Below are 21,816 nucleotides of genomic sequence, written 5' to 3'. Positions count from 1 at the left end.
CCTTTCCCGTGAAGAGTCAGACCAGATGATCTTTCAAGTTCCCTTCCATCCTGGGCTGTTCTATAATTGCATGTTTCTATATGTATTTCTCATCCTAGCAATAAGGAGGTGGTTCAGCTGCCCCTCTGGCAGGAGGCAGCTTTAGTGTGAGGCATGTTACATGCCAGAACTATTTAATAGCCTATGAAGAAAGACCAGGGAGTTATATGAGGTGAAGACAGATAAAGCTGAAGGTGACATAAAGTCCATCCCAGGATATCAATTCTCCTAAGGGATGAGGACAAGCTCCCTCTGCCTGCAGCAACCTCATTGTTTAGGCATTGTTTAGAAGAACTGAATCCCATCCCAGGTTTTCTGGGTCACATATTAATTTTTCTAACTGGTAAAATTCCTGCCTTGAACAGTCAGTCTCTGTATGAAGAAGGAGGTGCTGAGGACAGTAGGCATCTGTGGACATACAAGATCCTGAATGGCCACGCACAGCTGGGTTGTTACATTCAGAGATGGTCATTGTTCTTGTGTGAGCACCTTGCCTTCAGCACCCATCCAAACCCACTCAGCTACAGCTCTGCCTAGTGTGTGCCTAATACCCCTCAGAGTGAGAGTGCAACTGAATGCTCCAGTTAAGGAAATCTCTGTGTTGAAACTGTACCAAAAAAAAAAAAAAAAAAGAGGGGGAGGAAGCAAAGGGAACAGTCATGATGAGCTGCAGCTTTAAGATAAAACAAAACTGGAAAAGAAGGAAATAACAGAATCTTGTATGGTAAGCAATTGTGTTAGCTCGTTGACATGCTCTGTCATGGTTATGGGGGATAACAAAACCATGGCTTGTCTGTGCTGCATTTGGAAAGACTGCAACTAAGAGGAAGAACCTTTGGTGACCAGATTTTGGTCTCTGTTTTTGTCTGTGTTAGTTACCACTCCTCGTGTTTTAATCCTGATCATACTTTAACCGTGCAAGAATCAGTTGTGACATTATTTGTCATAGTGATAAACCAGATAATCTCAAAGGCTGCTGAGCTTCCTCTGCTCTTTAGCATGTGGAAGAACATTACACTTAATTTGGTTTGTTTGGCCAGTGTAGACAGGGATTAGTCACACTATATATGGACCATAAACACTGTTCTGGTTAACACTCCAGTTGAGCCAAACCTGAACCTTTCATCTCACTCTTTGCAAACTTTGGTGGTTTGGATGGAAATGGAACCTGGATTTGAACTGTGCTTTATTTTTGTTTTTGTTTTGAAAAAAACCAAAACCCAATCAATAACACTTTTGAAAACCAACTTCCAGCATCCTTAGCCCACCTCCAGTGAGCAGGAATCAGCTGCTCGTGTAGGCAGGGACCTGGTGTTGGGATGAGAGCCAATATACAAAGGAAGGAAACCATTCCATGCAACCTGCAGTAACTTTCCATAAAGATCGCAGTGACATAAGGGCATGCCAAACTTTGTGTCTTAATCCCTCCAAGCAACACGTGTGTCTGTTTAGGGAAAACATGGTGGTATATGGAATAAAGATGGACTTCTGTAGGCTGCATGTTTAACTGGCTTGGTTAAGACAAGGAATAGTCTTTGTTTGCTTTTCGCCATCACTTTGCTATCTGAAATATCAAACCAGCCTGAACTGAAAATGAATTTCTCACATCAGATGTTTCAGATGCCAGAAATAATAGTAGTATGGTGTTAACACCTCAGTATTTGGCTTTCTCTAGGTTGTCTTAACCTAGATAAATCTATTAATTTGTGTCTTTGTATCCACAGCAGGGCTTTAAAATTTGCACTTAATTGCAGCAGAAGTAGTTTTAAAATCCACTTGTCCTAATGCTGACCATTCTTGTAGCATCTCACCACCTTCTGTGCAATGCATTCCCAATACTAAAATAAAGGTCCTTCACATGGTATAGTAATTCAGTGTATGCAGACTTTTGAAGCTGTTGAAAAACTGATGTTTTCTAATGTGTTTCTGGCTTTTCAAATCGTTGTAAAAGTAGGATCCTCCTTACCCTACATTATTTACCAACTGGGCACAGTGGGTACAGCACCTTGGAGCACAGCATGTCTTGCCAAGTCTTTGCATATTCCCCAGAGACTGCTCTATCATCCTACACTGTATACAGTGGATTTGATCCAAGAACAAATGTTTCTAATGAGTTCAGTGGAAATTGGAGGTCTACTGTACTGCTTGTAGACTGGCATGTTTGTCAAGCTGGGATGCACAGCATGAACAGTTTCTTCCTCAGTCTCTGCTTTGTTGAATTTTGTAACTGAAGCTGCTCAATACTTACAGGGAGGGATCTGTATATAAGTTGAATTGGGTAAACTGTCATGCTTCCATGCACAAAACTTAAATTACTGAGGACATTAAGCCTATGACTAGCTTTGGCTGCCTCTGGTGTTGACTTGTCCAATCAAACCAGAATGCTGAAAACTGGAATCTTCTATGAAGCAATGATTAACTTTGCCTCCAGTAGGTGACATGCAGCCCTCACATCTCCATAGGGGATCTGAGTCTGTTAGGACATGACCATTCTGTGACTAGTCAGGAATATACAGTAGATAATTCAGCAGTTAATACATAGCTACAACATGTCAATGAGAAAAATGTTGAATTCTGCCCATAGGCAGAAGAATGAGAGTAGAACGGTCATTTATGTTTAAATGTTAACTTGCATGTTTACATACAGAGGTGTTATGGTTTTCTGATTTTTGTTGTATTACTGATATTCCACATCATAACATCATGTGGTGTATTGGGAGTTAAAGGGTTACACACACATTTAGACTCTTTAACTCCCAATACACCACATGATGTTATGATGTGGAATATCAGTAATACAACAAAAATGATAAAACCATAACAAGAGGTCTCTCTGAGTTTGTCTCCTTTCTAGTTGTCCTACAGAAGGTGATGCTGGCAGCTAATGAAATTCTCCCTTGTGTCAAAAATAACTTGTCCCACTGAAGTTATGGTAACAGTCATACATGTGTGTGTCATACATGTAAGTAACTGATGTTACTCAAGGCTTATGACATCTCTTCTTTGCAGACTCAGACCCTTGCACACCAGATGCTCCACCTGCTGCCACTTCTCCACCAACTTCAGAAGAACTGGGACCATTCACTGCGCCAGCATCACCCTCTTCGTCCTCTGATCCCGGCACTGCATCATTTTCACCACCACTACCTGCCTGCGTTGCAGCCTTGCATCCCAAACCGCCTCCTATTCCACCACCAACGTCAGCTTCTGCTGGCACAGTTCACCCTGGACTCCCTTCTGTTCCCACGCCAGCTGCCTCTACTTCATCCCTCCACCCTGGACTTTACCTTCCAGTCGTCCCACCTGGCAGTGCCACCCACCTCATCAACTGGTTGCCCTTCCTGGCTTCTGCAACACTCGCCACCATCCGCGGGAAGGAGGAGGATCAGCCACCCGTAGGAACATGCTCCCTGGGAAGCGTGAAGCGATGCAACAGCACACCCCCACCGCCCTCCCATGATGACAACCACCACTCTGTGGAAGGCAGGGCTCCAGAGGCTGCTTCCCTACCATCAGCTGCCCACGCCGTGCCCCTGAGCTCTGAGCAGACATCAGCAAACGTAAGTGACATCCTGTCAGAGCTGCGGACCATGAATGGCCATCTGTCTGTCATCGCCCGAGCCCTGACACAGCTGGCATCGTCCCTGGCACCACAGCAAGGTGCACGTGGCACCCCACCTCCTTAGTGCTGGGCAGCCCAGCCTGCTCACCGGGGTGACATTGGCTGGGGACATCCCATGGTGGAGAAGCGGACGAGGAAGACCCTACGTGAATCTGCCCATGTGGTCTGTGCTGTTTTGCAGTGCTCCGTGACACGTGCTGTGACAAACCCCAATGAGTTTTCTTGTTTGTTTGTTTGTTTGTTTCCTCCTTGTAAATGGCTGCATATATTAAAAATAATAATAATAACAAAAAGTTCTGTGGCATTGTTAATAAACCTGTTTGTATTTCTTGCATTTCTTTCAGATGTGCTTGCTCCCTTCCTCTCACCCATGAACCACATAAATGCTTGTAGAAATCAGTGAGCACAGAAAATGGGGAGAATCTGCAGTGTGGAGAAGTTACCCATGATAAAATGCTCCAAGAGGTGATGAAACTCCTCGGAGCAAAGTGGGAGGACACAGATAGGAAAGTATATAATAAAAATTGGGAAAAGCAGATCCAATTTATCTCAGGCCAAGCTGCATGGCACAGCTCTGTTGAAGCTGGAGAATTTCCCAGTACTTTATTTCTCAGGGATAATTATAATTACAGACACAGATAAGGGCTGTGCTAAGTTGTTCAAAATACAATGTGAAGTAGTTTGATCTCAAGAGCTACCAAAGAGCCTCCTCAGATTTTTGTCCTTCGAGGGAATTAACAGAAGGCAGGGGATCACTCAACTGGAGTCTAGAAGTTTTACTTGCCACTGGTGACTGGGACTCTTCAAGGGCTCAAATGAGCCAAGTTAGTTTACAGCAATTAGACAAATACATGTGGATTGATCCCAGCATTCCAACATCTTCTCACTTCTGCCACGCTGCAGTGTCTCGCCTAAAGATGGCACTGAAGGTGTGAAACCTCAGACTGTCCTCCTGGTGGATATTCAGCAAAAGAGGTGTGGGAAATGATGCAAGTCTAAGAATGGTTTGGGTTGGAAGGGACCTTAAAGACTACTTAGTTCCAACCCTCTGGTATGGGAAGAGACTTCCTACGAGGCCATGTTGCCCAAAGCCCCTTCCAGCCTGGCCTTGAGCACCTCCAGTGATGGGGCGTGCACAGCTCCTCGGAGCTGCCTGTTCCAGAGAAGAGCTCTTGAGTGAATCTAGACTTCATCCCTCCAAAATCTGTGACCTAAAGAGCAGCTGGTGAGGAACCCTTGGCTGCTGCCTGGCTTGGCCTGGACCTGGGTGCCCAGCATGCCGATGTACTTGGTGCTATGGACCTGCAGCTCGCACAGAGCTTATTCTGTGCATCTCAGCCATGGTCTGCCCATAGAATAAACATCCAGCAGCCAAAACAAAATATTTTCCTGAAGACAGGCCAAGCATGGGGCCATCAGAGGCTGAGCCAGGCTACGTGGTAATCAGTCTTTCATTCCAGAGAGTTAAGAGGAACTGAGTGCTCGTAGCAATCAAGAGGAAAGAAAGCCCTCTGTGAAGTTCTGTACGAGCTCGCCTTAATTTAGCTGCACAGCTCTCAGATATCAGGATCTGAGGCCATCTCCCGGAAAAACCCAGACAGACAGATTGTTAGATAAGATAAAAGAGGAAGTATTCTGTCTATCTGCAAATATTTCTGTTACAGATGAGCCTAAGCCACAAAGATTGAATGAATATACAAACTTCCCCAAAGCTCAGGTGTATTTGAATTTGAGGTTTTGGTTACTGTATATATATTTGTATATAAACCTATCCATATTTTTGTGCCTGTGCCTGAAAGACAAAGCAAATGCCCTGTTTAGTCTTTTTTTTTTTTTTTCTGGGGTTGATCAAATTTTTTTTTTCTGATGTGTTTGGTGAAAAGAAAGCTGTTTCATAGATGGCCTTCATTACCTCTCAGTGTTCTGTGTTTTAAACAAAACAAGATAAAGGGAATGGATTAGAAGCAGTTTGGCTTTTGATTTGGCTACTGTAGTTTTCAGAGAATAAAGAGAATAAAAAGCAAAAATAAAGTTCATTTCCCCACTTCTATAAGAAAATGTAGGAAAGAAAAAATAGGGAACGCTCTACGGTTAAAAAAATAAGGAACCATATTCATTTTTAACCTGCTTTCTCTCTTACAATTTAACACAGTAGGAAATAACTATCATATTCTCCCTCTCTTGATACCATATGACTGGTAAGGACAAGTGAGTGCAGTGTTACTTATTTATCCTGTTGTTTCCAGGGAGTGACCTTTCATAGCCTGCAATTGGTGGAAGGTTCAGCAGAGTTTTCTGGACCCATGCAGGACCTGCTCCTTCACACAGACAGCTTCAGCAGATCTCACTATGCAACTCCTGATGCTTTATCAACAGAGGTTAGAGAAGGTTTCATTTAGGAGTGAAAGGGACTGGGGAACAGTTTTCATGACATGTAAGTCTTTAAAAAGTACGAAGTTGTGAATATCATTATATATTCAGCTGTGAAAGCAGAGCTCTTCTTTCTCAAAAAAATTTAAAAAATTAAGAAAAAGCCACAATTGTAATCCAGCTGGCAGGGAGGGAAAGAAACTCTTCCTGAGCCTCTTACCAAAAGAACTGAGATGTCTGTGGTCCCACGGCCAAGGACAGTAGGTGCTGAGTACTGGATGCTGTCTCGTCTCTGAGCTGTCTGGTCCTGTGGCAACCTGGCAACAAAGCAGGACAAATGCCCGTAGCTAGATCCAGAGACTTTCAGATTTATTTGGCAGCCCCTGCTGGCTCTCACGTGGGTGCAGTGACTAACTGGAGAGCCACCAAGGCAGTCTGTCTGCGGGCAGGGTCCCCTGAAGCAAGCAGTGCTGTGGGGCTCAGGGCTGACACTGGCAGAGGCATAGAATCAGAGAAGCACAGACTGGTTTGGGTAGGAAGGGACCTTCAAGGCCACCCAGCTCCAACCCTCTGCCCTGGGCAGGGTCACCTTCCACTCAACCAGGTTGCCCAGGGTCCCATGTAACACCTCCAGGGATGTGGCAGCAAGGGGCCAAGAGAAAGGTCCTGTCCAGGAGCATAACATTCAGTAGGGTTATTCTCTACTTCTATCCCATAGCAATTATTTTACTCCTTTGATTTAGTTGCCCCACTCAGGCATGGCAGGAAACAAGTGGTTGTGCTTCTTGGCTTTCATCTGGAGCCAACCAAATCTGGCTTCGAGCTGCCAGCCCCACTGCCATTTTCTGACCACTTCGCAGCACTCCTCGAGTTGCTGAGCTGCTGCAGCACACCTGCTGCTCTGCTGGTCAAAGCCTGGGAGGTGTTATAATGTCTGGGTGTGTGCTCAAAGCATAGACATAACCTCAAGGGCTCAACATTTTACTTCTGTTAAATTAATGAAATTTAATTATTTTGTTATTTGTGAAGAACAGGGGCAGCAGCTTATGGGACAAGATTTATTATACAACTGACAGATGATACTCTTACTAAAAAGAAATCAGAAACACTCCAGATGAATAAATCTTCAAGGCAAGAGGCATCTGTGCTAGTCTTAGAGTCAGTATAGGTGAGTGCTACATCCCCTTGGGGCTCCACCATCAAAACCCGAAGCACAGAGATCTCGTCTTTTACATCTGTCGTGTAAACACTGAGAATGGGCTGCACATTACCACACTTAGGTATCCAAATTTGATTTTGGAAGTTCCTCTACTGTCAAGCAGAGGCAAGGGCTTTCAGCGTGTGATTGATCCTTGCTTCAGAAAGGTATTTTATTAAAATCAGTGGGATGAATTGCCTCCTGGAAGCATCCTTCCGTCTCTTCTGGCTACAGACAGCAGGTTTAAGCCAGATGCTTAACTTCCAGATGGCGAGAGGTAAATGGAGTGAATCCTCTGCTTGGTAATTGCAGTTTGTTTCCAGTGGGTGAAGCTTTAGTATACCACATTTATTTGAGCCCTGATCAATATGTGAGGAGCTGGAAGAGGGGAACTGGGAGCTCAGGAGAATAGGACAGACAGTGAAACTGGAAACTCTGCAAAATATCCAGCTTCAGCTCTGGGCCGGGAGACCCCAGGTCATTGCTTTCTCCCAGAGATTCAGCTCCTCGGGATGCTGAGCTGGAATATAAGCAGCTTTATGGGATTTGAGTGATGTGTTCAGTGTCTGCTGCGACAGCAGGAATTATTTAAGGAGGCAGCAGACTGTATGATATTGTATGAGACTGCAACTCAAGAAGGTGGAAGAAATCACAGGTTTACCCAGGAGGAAGAGGAGACCAGGAGGTTTTTCCCTTTGTTTTCTCTAGCACATATTGTTCTTTCAATATTTGTACACATTCACTGCAATGACACTCAAATCCTCCAGTAAAATAACTCAGAAAGAAGCAGTGGTAGGGATTGCATTCCTTTGTGATAGCCCATCTGCGTGCTTGGAAGTGAGCTTCATCCTACAGACAAGATGGATCTTCAGCGTAGCCTTGACTGGGGTGCCAGGTATAGTCACCATCTGCAGATGCTCCTGTGGAGGCCCATCTCTGCCCACAAAACTGTATGGCCAGTGTGCTTCCAGCTTCCTCCCAGGCCTTTTACTACAGCATTTCATAGAATTCTTTGGGTTTCCATTCAATTTATTTCAGTCCGTGAGCAGCCAGTCAGGACACCTGTATCAGGAGATTGGTTGCACCCTTAACCACAAGGCTGTATGTTGAGCCCACAGCTGCAAGCTTGGTGATAGCTACTCATTAGATGCCATGAGGCAGAAGATTCCACACTGCCAGGGTGAGCAAGGCTGTCGTGCTGCTGTGTGGCTATGCACTACTTGGGATGGATGGCTATGACACCCTGCCAGTGACCAAACCACACACTTCACACACGTTCTTTGGGCTGGGAAACCCTCTCTGCTCATGTAACCCACTGGGTGCAGGAGCAATGTGCAGTCTATCTGTCTTCACTTGGGGGTGGGGATCGTTGAGGAAGGTAGCACTGCTCCTGGATTGTACAGGAGATGGATGGGTCCCAGTGCCCATGGCTGAGCTGGGACACTGCTCTCACATGTCTCCACATGCAAGCTAAAAGGGATTACATTTTTGCTTTCTCTGATGCTTCTGCTGGTGAGATTTTGTTTTCTTTTGCTGTGCTGTGGCAGGCACTAAGAAGATAGACACTGTGGCTCTGCTCTTACAGGAAACAAAGGTGGCATACTTTAGGAAATACTGCTTTTCCAAGAGTGGTCAGGCACTAGAATGGGCTGCCCAGGGAGGTGGTGGAGTCACCGACCCTGGAGGTGTCCAAGGAACATTTAGATGTAGTGTTGAGGGACAGCACCCAACATGAAGCCAATTTGGTTTAGTGAGAACTATTGGTGATAGGTGGATGGTTGGACTGAACTTGTAGGTCTGTTCCAACCTTGGTGATTCTGTTATTCTCTCCTCTGGGCCAGGTCCTCAGATTGTGTGTATGGATGAGACCCCATTCTTTGTCCTGGGTGCACCACGATGCTGAGCAGTGCCATCCAACTGCTCCTCTATAGCCCTGATTGCTCCATGATCTCATTCACTGTTTTGTATATACACTGTACACTTTCAGGGCAAAGACTGAATTTTGTTTCTTCCATGGTGAAAAGCTCAGTGTGGAAGGGGATTTTAAGCACATAATAGCAGCAGTATTTATTAATAGCAAGCAATATCATGAAACTGAAATCTTCATCTCAATGCAGAGGAATTCAGTAATGTGGAAGTCAAAGAGACAAAAGGACACCACAACCCTCTGCTGAGTTTTGCTGCAGGCTCTCTCTCTCTAAAATAAACTGGGCAGTAACTTCTCACTACTGCTTTTGCTTGTGGAAGTGGTTCCCAGGCACTTGCTATACATAGCATAATGTCTACATCTGAAGTGGTCCACATTGTTCCTGTCTACCACTCAGTCTGGATTTCCCATTTATCTTGAACCTTGGCTGAAGTCTCAGTTTATTCAGAGAAATATCTCATTGGAACAGCTTTCAAGAAGAGCTTTACTGCTTATAACTGTCATTCAAAACATACTTTGTATGAAAAAATGTGGATTCAGGCCAGCTGAAGCACTTGGTGATTCATGTTGAACGCAACAAATAGTTTTTGTCACTAAACAAAACTGAGATGTCCAAAAACAGATTGAGAAATGCCTAAGACAATATTTTAAATTATTGATCTTATTAAAGATATTAAAACCAGGTCTGTAGTTCAAGAATTACATGAAGCATTTTGTTTCATCTGTACTGCTCCTTCATCCATTTCCTCAGTTTCTTTTTGACTATTCTTATTTTGTGATCAATAAAGAATGACATTTCTCCTCCCCAGTTGGCAGAGTCAAAACACCAGATACTCATGGCTCTGCTGGCAGAACACACTGAGTTTTGAAGTTAGCTTGGCCATCTCTGAGTTGAAATCCAGACCTCCTGACTTCATCCAGATCCTCCAAAGTAACGAAAGAGTTGGTGGCTTGAATCTGGTGTCCCACAGCTCATGTTAGATGAAGAAGTATATGTGAAGAAGTATATGGCTCTGCCACATAACTTAGATTGGAAACGGAGCTCAAGGTGATACAAACTTTCATAGGACTTTGAGCTTCGATTGTCCAGTCAGACTAATATTTGATCTTTTCCACACAGGACCCAATTCTGTGCGTTTTAGTTAATGGTGGTATGTGTTGGACTGCTCAAGCTGTGCCAATCACTGTGATGAAAGTTACCAGGAGCATATTCATTTCTTCCCTTTCAAAATGGAGCAAATTGGGTATTTAACTTCAATTCTGTATTGACTATGACTCTTAGGAGGCAAATAAGTCAGTATTTTTGAAGCACACGGGGCTTGAGTCAATCAGACTCATTTGTTTCCTCTGGTGGAAGAAAAGGGTCTGAGGTGGAGAGAAGTGAAGAGCTGACTAGAAGGTTTAAACCGAAGTGGTGGGATGAACATGAGCCAAGGAAAATTTAGGCTTCACATCAGGAAAATTTTCCTAACAAGGAGGTCTATTACTGCGTGGAATGGTCCCCCCAGGGAAATGGGGGAAGCTGACTAGACAAAGCAATGAAGAACACATTGTAGGGAGCAGCCTTGAAACAGTTGGACCAAGTGACCTAAGTGTATTTTCCATCTCTCATTTCCCTGAGTCAACCGTTACAAACATGCACTGTACTGTGCATGACTCCAGTGCTCTGCCACATCAGTACAGCTTTGGGAAGACTTGCCTACAGAGCCTACAGGACACAAAAGGCAGCGGTGCTCTGACTGCAGGACATCTTTCCTGAGCTCTGCAAGGTGCATGCAGTTCGTGCTGACACCTGTGGCATTCAGCCAAGGGCCAACCATCTCGGAACATCTTGACCATTTCCTTTTCAATCCTCAACTTTGCTTTTCTGTGCACTGAATTCTTCCTTCTGCTTTATGAAGTTTTTTATGTGCAGAAACAACCAAATTGTTATCATACTTTTCCCTAAGATAATTAGTACATGTTTGCTTGGCCAGAGCAGTAGAGACCAATTCAAGCTACATAGAAAGCAGATGGAGAGGGGCCTCTCAGCACCCGGTGATATTGTGGTGCCCATGTGACAGCTAACACATCAGCAAACACCCATGATCAAACCAGGAGACCTCAGATGCCATAACAGCTCACAGTGCATCTGTGATGTGCTCCTTTTCCTTACAGACTAGAAAAGATAATGAATGGATTAATTTTGTATATTGTTTTGTTTGAATCCAAGAAAATGCAACTCCTTGGTAATAAGGAAAAGTTATTATTCTGATTTTTTAACATCAGGGGCCGTCTAATAGAGTTCTTCAAGAGGCTTTTATCAAACTTAAATAAATTAAAATATATATATATCAATTCACAGGAAGCTAAAGGGGGAAGGCCAGTTCCAGTGCATTTCTTGAAGGAGAAACTGGGGTATTCATGCTCCAAGAAGCCTCTTTCAGTATTCTGTTAAAGAAACAACATGGGGCTTTTGTTAAAAAGCACATTTTGAATTTTAACTAGTTACAGTGAAAGAAAAATTACTACTGCTGTAACTAGGAGAGAGATGAACTTCTTTTTTCAGAACAAACTGATTTAATATACTCAGCTGCAGTGAAATTCAGATCTGGATATTTTTGACATATTTTTGGATAGGTTTTTCAAAATAAAAATCAAGTTCAAAATATCAATAGTTCCATAGGAGAGAAAGATACATTTCTCTTTGGCTTATTTCTTATCTAAGAAGGAATTGGTTGAGAATATAGGCTAGATCATGAAGGGCCTTTTCTGCTACACATTTTCTGGAGTTGCTGTATTTATTCTTAGTTTAACTTAGGTCCTGAAATGTACATTTAAAAAAAAAACAGGTATATTATGGAACACATGCTGTGTACTGTGAATGAGACTGGAGGGGCAACTTCTGACACAGACTTCATTTGTGAAAGTTGGGTTCAGACTGTCTTTTCAGTAGCATTCGTGGTGTTGAGCTCTGTAGACCAAATTCACAGTCTTTACTTCTGTGCACTATGTTCATGCATGAATGCACTGACATCTAGCAATGAAAGGGCAGCTTCATGGAGGAGAGGCAGCAGATCAGCTCTACAGACAGTGAGAGCTAACTGCAGACCTTACAAAATAGATATGTGAATGCAAAAAAATTGCGGTCAAAATTCTTGTAAAGTATCACTTCTGCATGTTCAAAAAAAAAAAAAAGAAAGAAAAAGAAAGTAAAGACTGTTTGGAAAATGCACTGGGACAAGACAGGACAAATATCCCCTACAGGAAAAAAAATGTCAGTGTTAGCAACACCTCTATCAACACCACCATCTTTTTACCAGTTCCTGTCTAGCCGGGAACTAATTTCTTTACAGTTACTGGAGCGAAGTAACCACAAATCAAACAGTAGGAAAATGATAACCTGCTGAACTCCACAGGGGCCTCTTGAGTGGGTTTGGTGACATCTGAGCTTTGCTTAGACAGTTGTGAAATGTCTAATGTGGGCCAGTCAATCAGGCTTTGCCCCTGAGCTTGTCATTTTCAGAGACGAAGTGGGAATAAAAAAAATAGTAAAAAACACAAATATCCAAAAAAATCAGAACTGCTTAAAAATTATTTATGGGTAAAAGTTGGATATTTCTTGGAAGGAGACATTAGAAACTCTTAATATATTATGAGAATAGAAAGCATGAGGGGGAGTATAAAGTGCACAGAGAAACACCATTTGTGGGAGTTTTTCAGTTATGTTCCATTGGCTCAGGCAGCACCTCACCAAAATGAAACTTAACAGGCCAATAAATATAGCAACACTGGGCAAAAAAGAAGAAGAAATCGTAGTAAACTCTGATTATGCTGACATCAGCTGGCCTATAAATTATCACCCAACAAAAACTATCAAGATATGAAAAAAACGTCCCAGATCTCCACTGTGGGATGAAAAATTGGCTTTCAGGCTTTCCAGCATAATAATTCTTACATATATGCATGTATATTAATTGTGATTGTTTACAGATCTATCCACTTGGTTGGCTTCTTCTCTGGACTTCCTTTGTGCTCACTGGCCTCTGCAAGAAAGCTTCACTTCTTAAATTCTTTCCTGAGGATCTTTAACTGGCTGAAGGCCATACTAAAGCCTTTGGCCCATGTCCTTGGCGAGCACAAAGCATTATGTTTGCACCAAAGTCAAGGTGTCCAATCTAATTTACATTAGCAATGCGTATTAGCCAGACTGTCTTTGACTAGTTCACTCCTTGCTATAGCCAGCCATAGTGCAGACTGCCATGGTTGCACTGATTTCGAGGAAGTTCTGAAAACTTGTTCTGACTGAAGGCTTGTCACTAGGACAGAGATAATGATCTGAGAGGTTTCTGGTAGTTCTTGGAAATCCCAGGGGATTCCCCTGTATGTTGCTTCTTTCTGCAAGTGCATTGCGACTTGCTGCAGAGGACTTGCTGTTGGACTGGATGATCCAACATGATATGTTTGGGCTGGATGATCTTGTAGGTCCTTTCCAACCTATTGTTTATGTGTTTCTGTGTTTCTATCCCTTCCCACCCCTACGATTCTCTGATCTGTGATTACTTTACGGGGAAATTTCAGAATATATAGCAGCAAATAGTGGAGACCACGTGAATCAAATGGGAAGAAGAAAGACATATTTCAATGTGATCTGCTCCGTGTACGAGAACTTAATGAGCCTTCGAAGGATGTATTTTTTATTTCTCCATCATATTCTGTTTATAACACTCCTCTGCACTTGAGTGTAAATATATTTCTGAGGGCAGTAAGCCCTACTGTGGGCCTATTAGTACTCCTGATAAATCTAGAAGTTTCCAGTGAATGCTCAGGACACTGTCTCAGATCTCTATCCTCACTGCTGCCTGGGGCAAACCCAACCTGGGAGGCAGGGTGTAGGAGAGGTAGGAGTCTGACTTAGGTAAGGATAGAGGCTTGGTAGAGCCTGTATTCTGCTTGGAGGATGACTTTTAGAGCAAACCAATTTGCCTCACTTTGCAAAGTGTCTGGAACAGCAATGCTGCCCAGGAACCTGATCTTATTATCGTTGGGATCATGGCACCATGCTGTTAGGTGTTCCTAGAGGGCACAGTTATGAGTGGAGGATCCTGACAGCATAGGGTGGCAGAGATGGCTTTTGGTCTGCACCAACAGGCTTGTGAATAAGATGCTTTCCTGGAGGAAAAGCTGAACTTCCATCCCTGCTTGGTCTGAGAGATCCTATTTTCCACAACCTCCAAATAGCTTTAGCGTGTTGGAGCAAATCATGCTCGCTTCCACCTGTTGAAGAGAAAAAGTCTTTCTGGATTTTTTTTTTTTTCGCACAGTAGATATGACATTCATATGAGAAAGAGACTGCAGGATTCCCACTCTTTTTAGTGTTTTTTTTTTTCCTTTAAAAATGCAGTCTGTTTGATTTTAATTGGTTCATTTCCTGGAGTTTTCTTCTGCTTGGCCCTTTTAATCTACCTGAAGTTTGCTTTCTTTGACAGGATCATGAGCCATTCAAGATAGGGTGCCAATCTTGTATCATGGCTACAGAGATCTGAGGCTGATAAATAGGTAGCCATGGGAGAGAATAGAGACCTCTCATATAGCCAGGGGTACAGTGTAGCCTACAAGATTTCTTTAGTTAACCTCATGGGGGTTTTGTTAGTGGACTGCTACTGCTAGGAACTTGTCATACCCAGACTTGATAGCCAAGGAAAAGCAACTGGATGTCAGCAGAGATGAGTTCATTGTGGGGCCATTTAGGTGGTATCAAGGCTGTGGTGCAGTATGTGCCACGCCAAACGTGACAGCTGAGTAGCTTCTGCATTAGAGTTTTGACTCTTTGCCTTCTGAAAAACCATAATCGGAGGAAAAAAGATCATGAGAAATCAGTTTATTATGCGTTCCCTTTGTCTGAAAGATGTTATCATTGTACTACAAATACCTTCTTACCATTGCTTTGAGTGATGCTTGAAAACAGCAGTGGCTCAAACTGAGAGTATGCCACCCACTGAGTCACTGCTACTGCTTCCTGTTGGCAAAGACCTCCTCTGGTCAGAGTACTCTTCTGATGAGCCTCCCTCACTTCTTCTTATGAGCAGAAAGCAGAAGTGATATGAGTCACCTCAAAAGACCACCTGCAAAATTCTTCTCCTGTGGTCTTGACCCAAATGCCTCCAGTTAATAATAAATGTAAACATACATATCTTCAGGATCTTGTTCAAAGGGAGTGATTTTTTTCTTCAAGACTAATTTCCTATGGAGAATCAATAAATGCCACAAGTATGAGGGTGCATGTCCCAGATACCCCTACATGCTAAAATATATCGTCTTTACAGGATCCTTGCCACTGCTGTTATTAACCTGCAGTGAAATAAAATTAATTTTAAGGAATTTGAACACATATTAAACACGTTATATTTGACTACAATTCAAATAACTTTCCCATTTCCCTTCAATATTGTGTATTCTAAACAATTTTCCATCTTCTGCTCCATATCCCCAAACTCAGAAGACTAAGGTGTCTTGCATTCTGGCTTCAGTTTCCAGTGTCTTTCTAAATCCTTCCTTTATATCTTCAATTATTTGCTGAAGCCATAGCTGAAGTCACACAGAGGTTACAGCCTTTGCAATTGGAAGGACAGTCAGCCTTGGAAGTTGGTAGCATATAGTTCTCCACCACCTTTGAATTCGTAACTTCAAACCAACTATTCAGAAAGAAAATATTCACCTCCTCCGCAGAGCCAGAACCTGTGCTACACTGGTCTGTTGGGCATCGCGTGCCCAGAGCTCTGGGACTTATGAATGAACCTGGAACTTTTGTAGAAGTCGTAATGTGAGAGGAAGCAGAACAAAAATTGGCTTTCATCTTTTATACTCATCGAATGCGGGACAGCTTCCAAATCAATGAGTACGTGTTATTCCCTGCCTTCCATTTTGTCTTGCTTTATGAGTTACTACCATGAAATAACCAACTGAGACCCATAGATTTTAACAAACCACTGCAAAAAAACAATATGGTCTTTGAAATTGCTTCCAAATTTATCTACATGTTAAATGCTAGGAGTTCCTCGCCTTTGAAAATCCTCAAGCAGTGACGCCTTTGCCTCTAAGAGATGACATTTTATTAATGTGAATGCTTATGTGTGTGCATGAATATATGAATAAATGTATAGGCAACTATTATACAAATGCTTCTCATAAAGACATAAGTTTATGGATTTTAAAACAGTAGCCTCAGTGTTATATCACTGAACACATAATGTATGTCAGAATCTTGTTAATGTGCACCATTCAAGAACATGTTTATCACCCAACAGCATTCCTCATTTTACACCCTTACTTCCTTTACATTACTTCAGTCAATCATAACTCCACAGGCTTTTATTTTTACTTTTGTTTAAATGGTAGAAGAAAGAACAGAAAGAGTATATTGGCTGGACAAAATCTGATGTCTTTACTTAGACTGCATTTATTTAAAAGTGCTCAGGATCTCTATCTCCAGAACAACAACAAGAATTAGCCATACAAATGCTTTCCTCACTTCCAAGAAGTCAATATCTGTCTTTGTTCTTTTTTCTGTTTGTTACCAGGGTGACAGGTTTATAAAATTTGAAAGTACAACAGTAGGGCCTTAGGGTGTCACTTTAAGATAACCACACACTCAGTTTTGTGTTTCGCTTCATTATTTTATTTTTAGTTTATTCAGAACAACGTGCTACTGAAAAATGCCTATTGTCAGCTCCAGGTGTGTTTGCCAACATTAAAGAGTATAATCACAATAAAAGAAAGGCCAGGAGCAATTCCACCTCCCACATGCCAAAATTAACAAACCATAGCAAAAATTAAAATCAACAATAATTTATTTCCCTTCCTCCCTTCTCTCCATCCTCTGCTGTCTCCCTCCCACCCACAAACTCTCAGGCTCTCTTTCCAGAAGTGTGGATAAATGGATAATCTGCTGCATGGATGTTCAGCCGATGCTGCAAGAAGGTAACTCTGTCTCCACTGTCAGACTATTGGCTCTCCACTGACACTGTGCCCTATGCAGAGCCTCTTTTCAGTACATACCAATGGCATGAATTCTGCATGGTTATCTGAAAGAGGAAAAACCCAAACATTTGATGCTTCAGGGATTTTGGAGACTCAGAAATCTCTGCAGTTACCTCTACACCCCATAGGACTTCTTTGATATTTACACCCATTTCTAATCCAGACCTCTATTTGAGTCATTTTTCAAAAAAGAAAACAGTAATAATAATAAATAACCAATTGTTCCAATTTTCCAGTGAATATGTTCCACCACTGTTCTTAAAGACCAATCAGTGTCACACTACACATTCATGCTCTATTTTATTTGGCCTCTAGAGCTACCACTCCCAGTCTCTGTTTTAATATTTTGTTGGTTACACTGATGATTTCTCTGCTCTCAGATTTCCCCTCTCCTCGTGGGCACCATTTGACTGTTGTCAAATGACCCACAACGTTGCCCTCCTCACACAGCACTGTGAGAGGTCCTGTTCTAATAATTCTCTTGACCACATACTTCAGCCATTCTCTCTGTCCTTTGAATCTTCTGCATCTCTTACTCCTGTGGAAGGCAGGAGAACAGATGCCAACAAAAAAAGTCCAAGAGAACCTGCCAGATTTCTACTGAAGTGCAAACCAGGACAGGTCTATTTTCTATTCTAACCCATAATTTTCTTCTCTTCATCCAGGATCTGCATTTATCTTGTGCTGTATCATGGTTAGCTCATGCTCAGATGATTCTTTCTCTGGAGACACAGCCTTCTATGACTTATCAATCCATGTTTCACAATGCTTGTGTTCTTTGGACAGGTTCTGGGGAGTCTAAATCCCAGTACTCTGAGGATACAGGCAACTATAATCCTCTTTCGGACCAAACCAGTAATCAGGTTGCTTTCTTTTTCATGTCTGCCTTGTGCTGACTTCACTCAAATTAATTGAAAACACCCTTTTTAACTTGAAATTTCCCTAGGTTCTTAACACCAGCTTCTCATATTTGCATGTCCCAAAAGCTGTCCTACTGGACCTCAGTGAAGATTCAGTTGTGTACAAAGGCCTCTAATCTCTGCCAAAATGCACTAAGGAAACAGGAAAAAATGTTTAAATAATGAGCTAAAATTTCCCTTTTTCCTTTTGCATAGAATAATGGCCTAGCCTTCACCCCTAGCCCCACTGATGGTCTGTGTAGGTGAGTTATGCGAGCTAGGCTGGGATAGTGAGTTGAACTGTCAGATGTGAATCTGGGGTAGTCCCATAATTGCTGCAGTTGCTCTGACTTCTTAAAACAAGTCTACAGATTCATCACATGCCTAAAGGTTTCAATTTGGCTTCCTCTTTTCTGCTGTAAGCCTGCTGGATGTGGGCAGGAAAATGTTCAAAAGCCACTGAAACAAGCATCAGAGTCCTGTGGCTAGCTATAAATGGCAGAGGAAAGAGAATAAGTCCGTATTTTAACCTATGCTGGGCTGCACACATTTCTTGTTCTACAGAAAACGTGCCAGTCCCGCCTTGCTGGGCTAACTCACAGCAGGGTCCCAACATTCCCAACATGAAGGGAAACAACCAGACTTGCAGTATCAGCAAAGGTGGTTTAGCAATGTCCACAGCTTTCTCCTTTCAGCTGAGCGGATCGTTACTGTGTAGTGAAGTATGGCCCCACACGTTAAAAGGCAGTTTGGCCCCAGCAGTGTTCAGACATACCAATCAGTGCATTTTCTCAGTAGTCTATTATCATTGGACCGCCCAGAGGGCTCTGATGCTAACCCCAGCTGCTGTAGGCTCATATTCAAAGCAGCCCAATCGTCGTTTGGACTCCTCTCTCCTCAGCAAACCGTCAAGCTATCACATTAAGTTATGAACAAAATTCAGCAAAACTAGACAAATCCTGCGAGGCCCCAAAAATGTCTTTATCTGAGAAAGTTGAGAGCAATGCCATCTTCCACTGGCATTCAGCCACACATCGTGAGCCAAGACAGGTGGTCTGCTGTGTTGGAAGACATACTAAGACAGTCTGGTCTGCTGGATGCGTTGGCATGAGTGGTTCACTGAATGGTACTCTTCTCCTTGCACATGAATGAGTCCAGTGCAATACAATGGGGTACTGTGCTGCTGAAGAAGTTGTTCTTTGGGTGAGACATTACACTCATAAAACTCAGTGGAGGTCCTGACCACTTTGTGGACATTAAAGATCCCATGACTTCTAGCAATGACTTTGCTGTCCTGGCCATGCTCCAATTTGGAACGCTTTGTTTCGCTGAACTCACTATACAGTGTCTATTCAGAAATGTTGTCTTCGCAAAGTCTACATTTTGATGAGCTCATGTTAAGCTGCCCTTTCAAATTAGACGCCAGAATGGGGAAAAAAAAGAACTGTAAAAGCAATTAGTGATGATTACAGATAATTATCTACGTAAAGTTGGTCTATTCAGTTCAGAACACCTTGAAATGAAAAACATGTAAAAATAGAGTATTACTACAAGGTCTGGCTGACGTTTTGAAATACTTACAACTGCGTGTATGGACTCACACATCGTTGATATCAGAATAAGAAGTGTTGTTGTAGTGCTTAAAATCTTAAAGTCAGATCATGCATTGGAGAAACTACTCTTAAAGCATGGATATGGGAAACCTATGGAAGAGTGCCCAATGAATGTGGTACATGAAGGAGTTTCCTTTGACAAACGGAGCTTTGAATCATGTTGCTCAGTGTAGGAGGAGATGCCCACCACACTTTCTTCGTTTGAAGTGAAAGGTCAGGCAGTGGCAAAACCAGGCCACTAAGTCTTCTAGAGGCAATTTAAATACAGCACATCAAGATAGCATTTGCTTTGAGCTTTTCATTTTCACAGCCTTACACAGTGAGAGTGCTGTATGAAATCTCCCATTTAAAGCCTGATTTGTGATTTATAGTGATTTATTACAACATTAAAATCTCCCACAAAAGACAAATTAATACCCAGATGCTTTTTCAGCACCTCCTTTGAGAAAAAGAGTTTTGAGCCAGTGCCAATGAGTGGGAGGCAAGTATTCCTACTGAAACACAAATGGGTGGCAAACTCTGGAATAACATTTTGGCATGACATATGCACTGCATTTTTGGAGTCTTCTCTGTAAGGAGTCTGAACATTTCAATTTAACAAATCAAGCATTCCTTAATAAAATGAGTCAGTGAAGAGAAATAAATAAATGCACAAATAACATCGAAGGATAAATGTTTTTTGCACATTTGTGTTTAAAGTCTGTTCCCTGATCTGCCTCCCAGTTCATGGTAGTTCCAAAATGCAGAGTACTTTTCTTGGCTCTAGGCTTAATATTATATTACCATTAAAATTCCAGTGAAATCCTCCAGGTTTGTAATTAGAACTATGGAGAGACCCAGGAGTCAAACATGAAGGATGCTGAACTTCAGCAGAGGAAATTATGGCACAGTTCAGTGTGAGAAGTGTTGGATGAAATGGAACGGAACAAATCAGCGAAGCAGATGGGGAAGGGGACTATGTCCAAAGATCAACTAATGCACATCTGAGCGTCCTGAGTGCTGCCATGCAGCAGTGCGTTAAGATCACAGCGGTGTTCTAACAGATGCAAATGGAAGTGCAAAAACCATATGAAAGACTGATGGGTTCATACCATAGAAGACCAGTGAGTCAAATACTTTGGCTGGAGTTAAACAAAACAGATCTATTTGATGACCAGTTAGGGGAGAAAGGTAATCAAATTTCGTGTTTCATTGTATAAGCTGGTAACCACAGGGGTCAGCAAGTACTTTTTTTCCATCTCTGGAACCTTGCAAAATTCGATGACAGGGTCTTTGCAGGGGCTGTTCTTGCTCTTCCTCTCCCTGAGTCTTCTGACTTTGATTGAAGCATTGGGTGTGAGCCAATAGACACAAGTTGATGGTCAAACAGTCAACTAACTAGAACAAATTTTATTTCCTGTCAAAAGAGATGAAAACCAATAGACAAGAAGTGACGAACCTCAGCAAAATAAAAGTCTGATTTTACCTTCCTTATTCTGGAGGGATTCTTAGAGTCTTGGGTAGGAATATTGTCCCAGTGTTGGCTGCAGAAATGATCTTTTACTGATGAGAAATGTGATTTTCTGCACATCTACCAAAGTGCTGGGTGTTGAAAGCCAGATTATCTAATTATTTTTTCCTTAAAATTACAAGATAATAATGCTACAAGTAAATAGTCTAAAAATCTTTAGAAACCAAATACTTCCTATAGCTATCCCAGTCAGTATTTCCCATTCATAAACAGTGACTCTTAACTAAATTGAATTAATTCAAGAATATAAGGTCTGGTGAGTTAGTAGCAGATTTATAATATGGAAACACTGAATGCTCTCAAAATGCTTTCCAATTATCTCTGGTGGACAAAAGATTCCAGAGGCTGCCACGTTCCCCAATTCTTCATTCTCTACTTTGGCTTAGAGTTGGAATCATACATTTTTCTGCTTCCACTCAATGTCTGAGCCAGGCAAAAGAATAGGAGTTCACGTGATAATGTGCATGTAGCTCCACCAGACTTTGTTATCTAGACTAACTATCAGTGGAAGATACATCTCAGCATTTTAGAACAAAGTTCACTTCATCTTGAAGGAAATCCTTAAGGTAGATTATATGAATTGCTCTGTAGAAAGTATCTACTTTCCTCTTCTGACTGT

General features: G+C 42.3%; 1 protein-coding gene across 1 annotated transcript in view; it reads left to right on the top strand.

Moving 5' to 3' along the window:
* Positions 1–3,847, top strand: part of RUNX2 (RUNX family transcription factor 2) — a 199,130-nt gene extending 195,283 nt beyond the window's left edge. The window contains exon 7 of the mRNA XM_065730431.1: positions 3,049–3,847. Coding sequence (XP_065586503.1) covers positions 3,049–3,725 — 677 coding nt within the window. The 3' untranslated portion in view covers positions 3,726–3,847. The remainder of the gene's footprint in view (positions 1–3,048) is intronic.
* Positions 3,848–21,816: the final 17,969 nt, after the last annotated feature.

Source organism: Cyrtonyx montezumae, unplaced genomic scaffold, assembly GCF_038088225.1.
Source record: "Cyrtonyx montezumae isolate F1298 unplaced genomic scaffold, pur_monq_1.0 scaffold_13, whole genome shotgun sequence".
NCBI classification, from domain to species: Eukaryota; Metazoa; Chordata; class Aves; order Galliformes; family Odontophoridae; genus Cyrtonyx; species Cyrtonyx montezumae.
The sequence above is the reverse complement of the archived record's forward strand: the minus strand, read 5'-3'. Positions and strand labels throughout refer to the sequence as shown.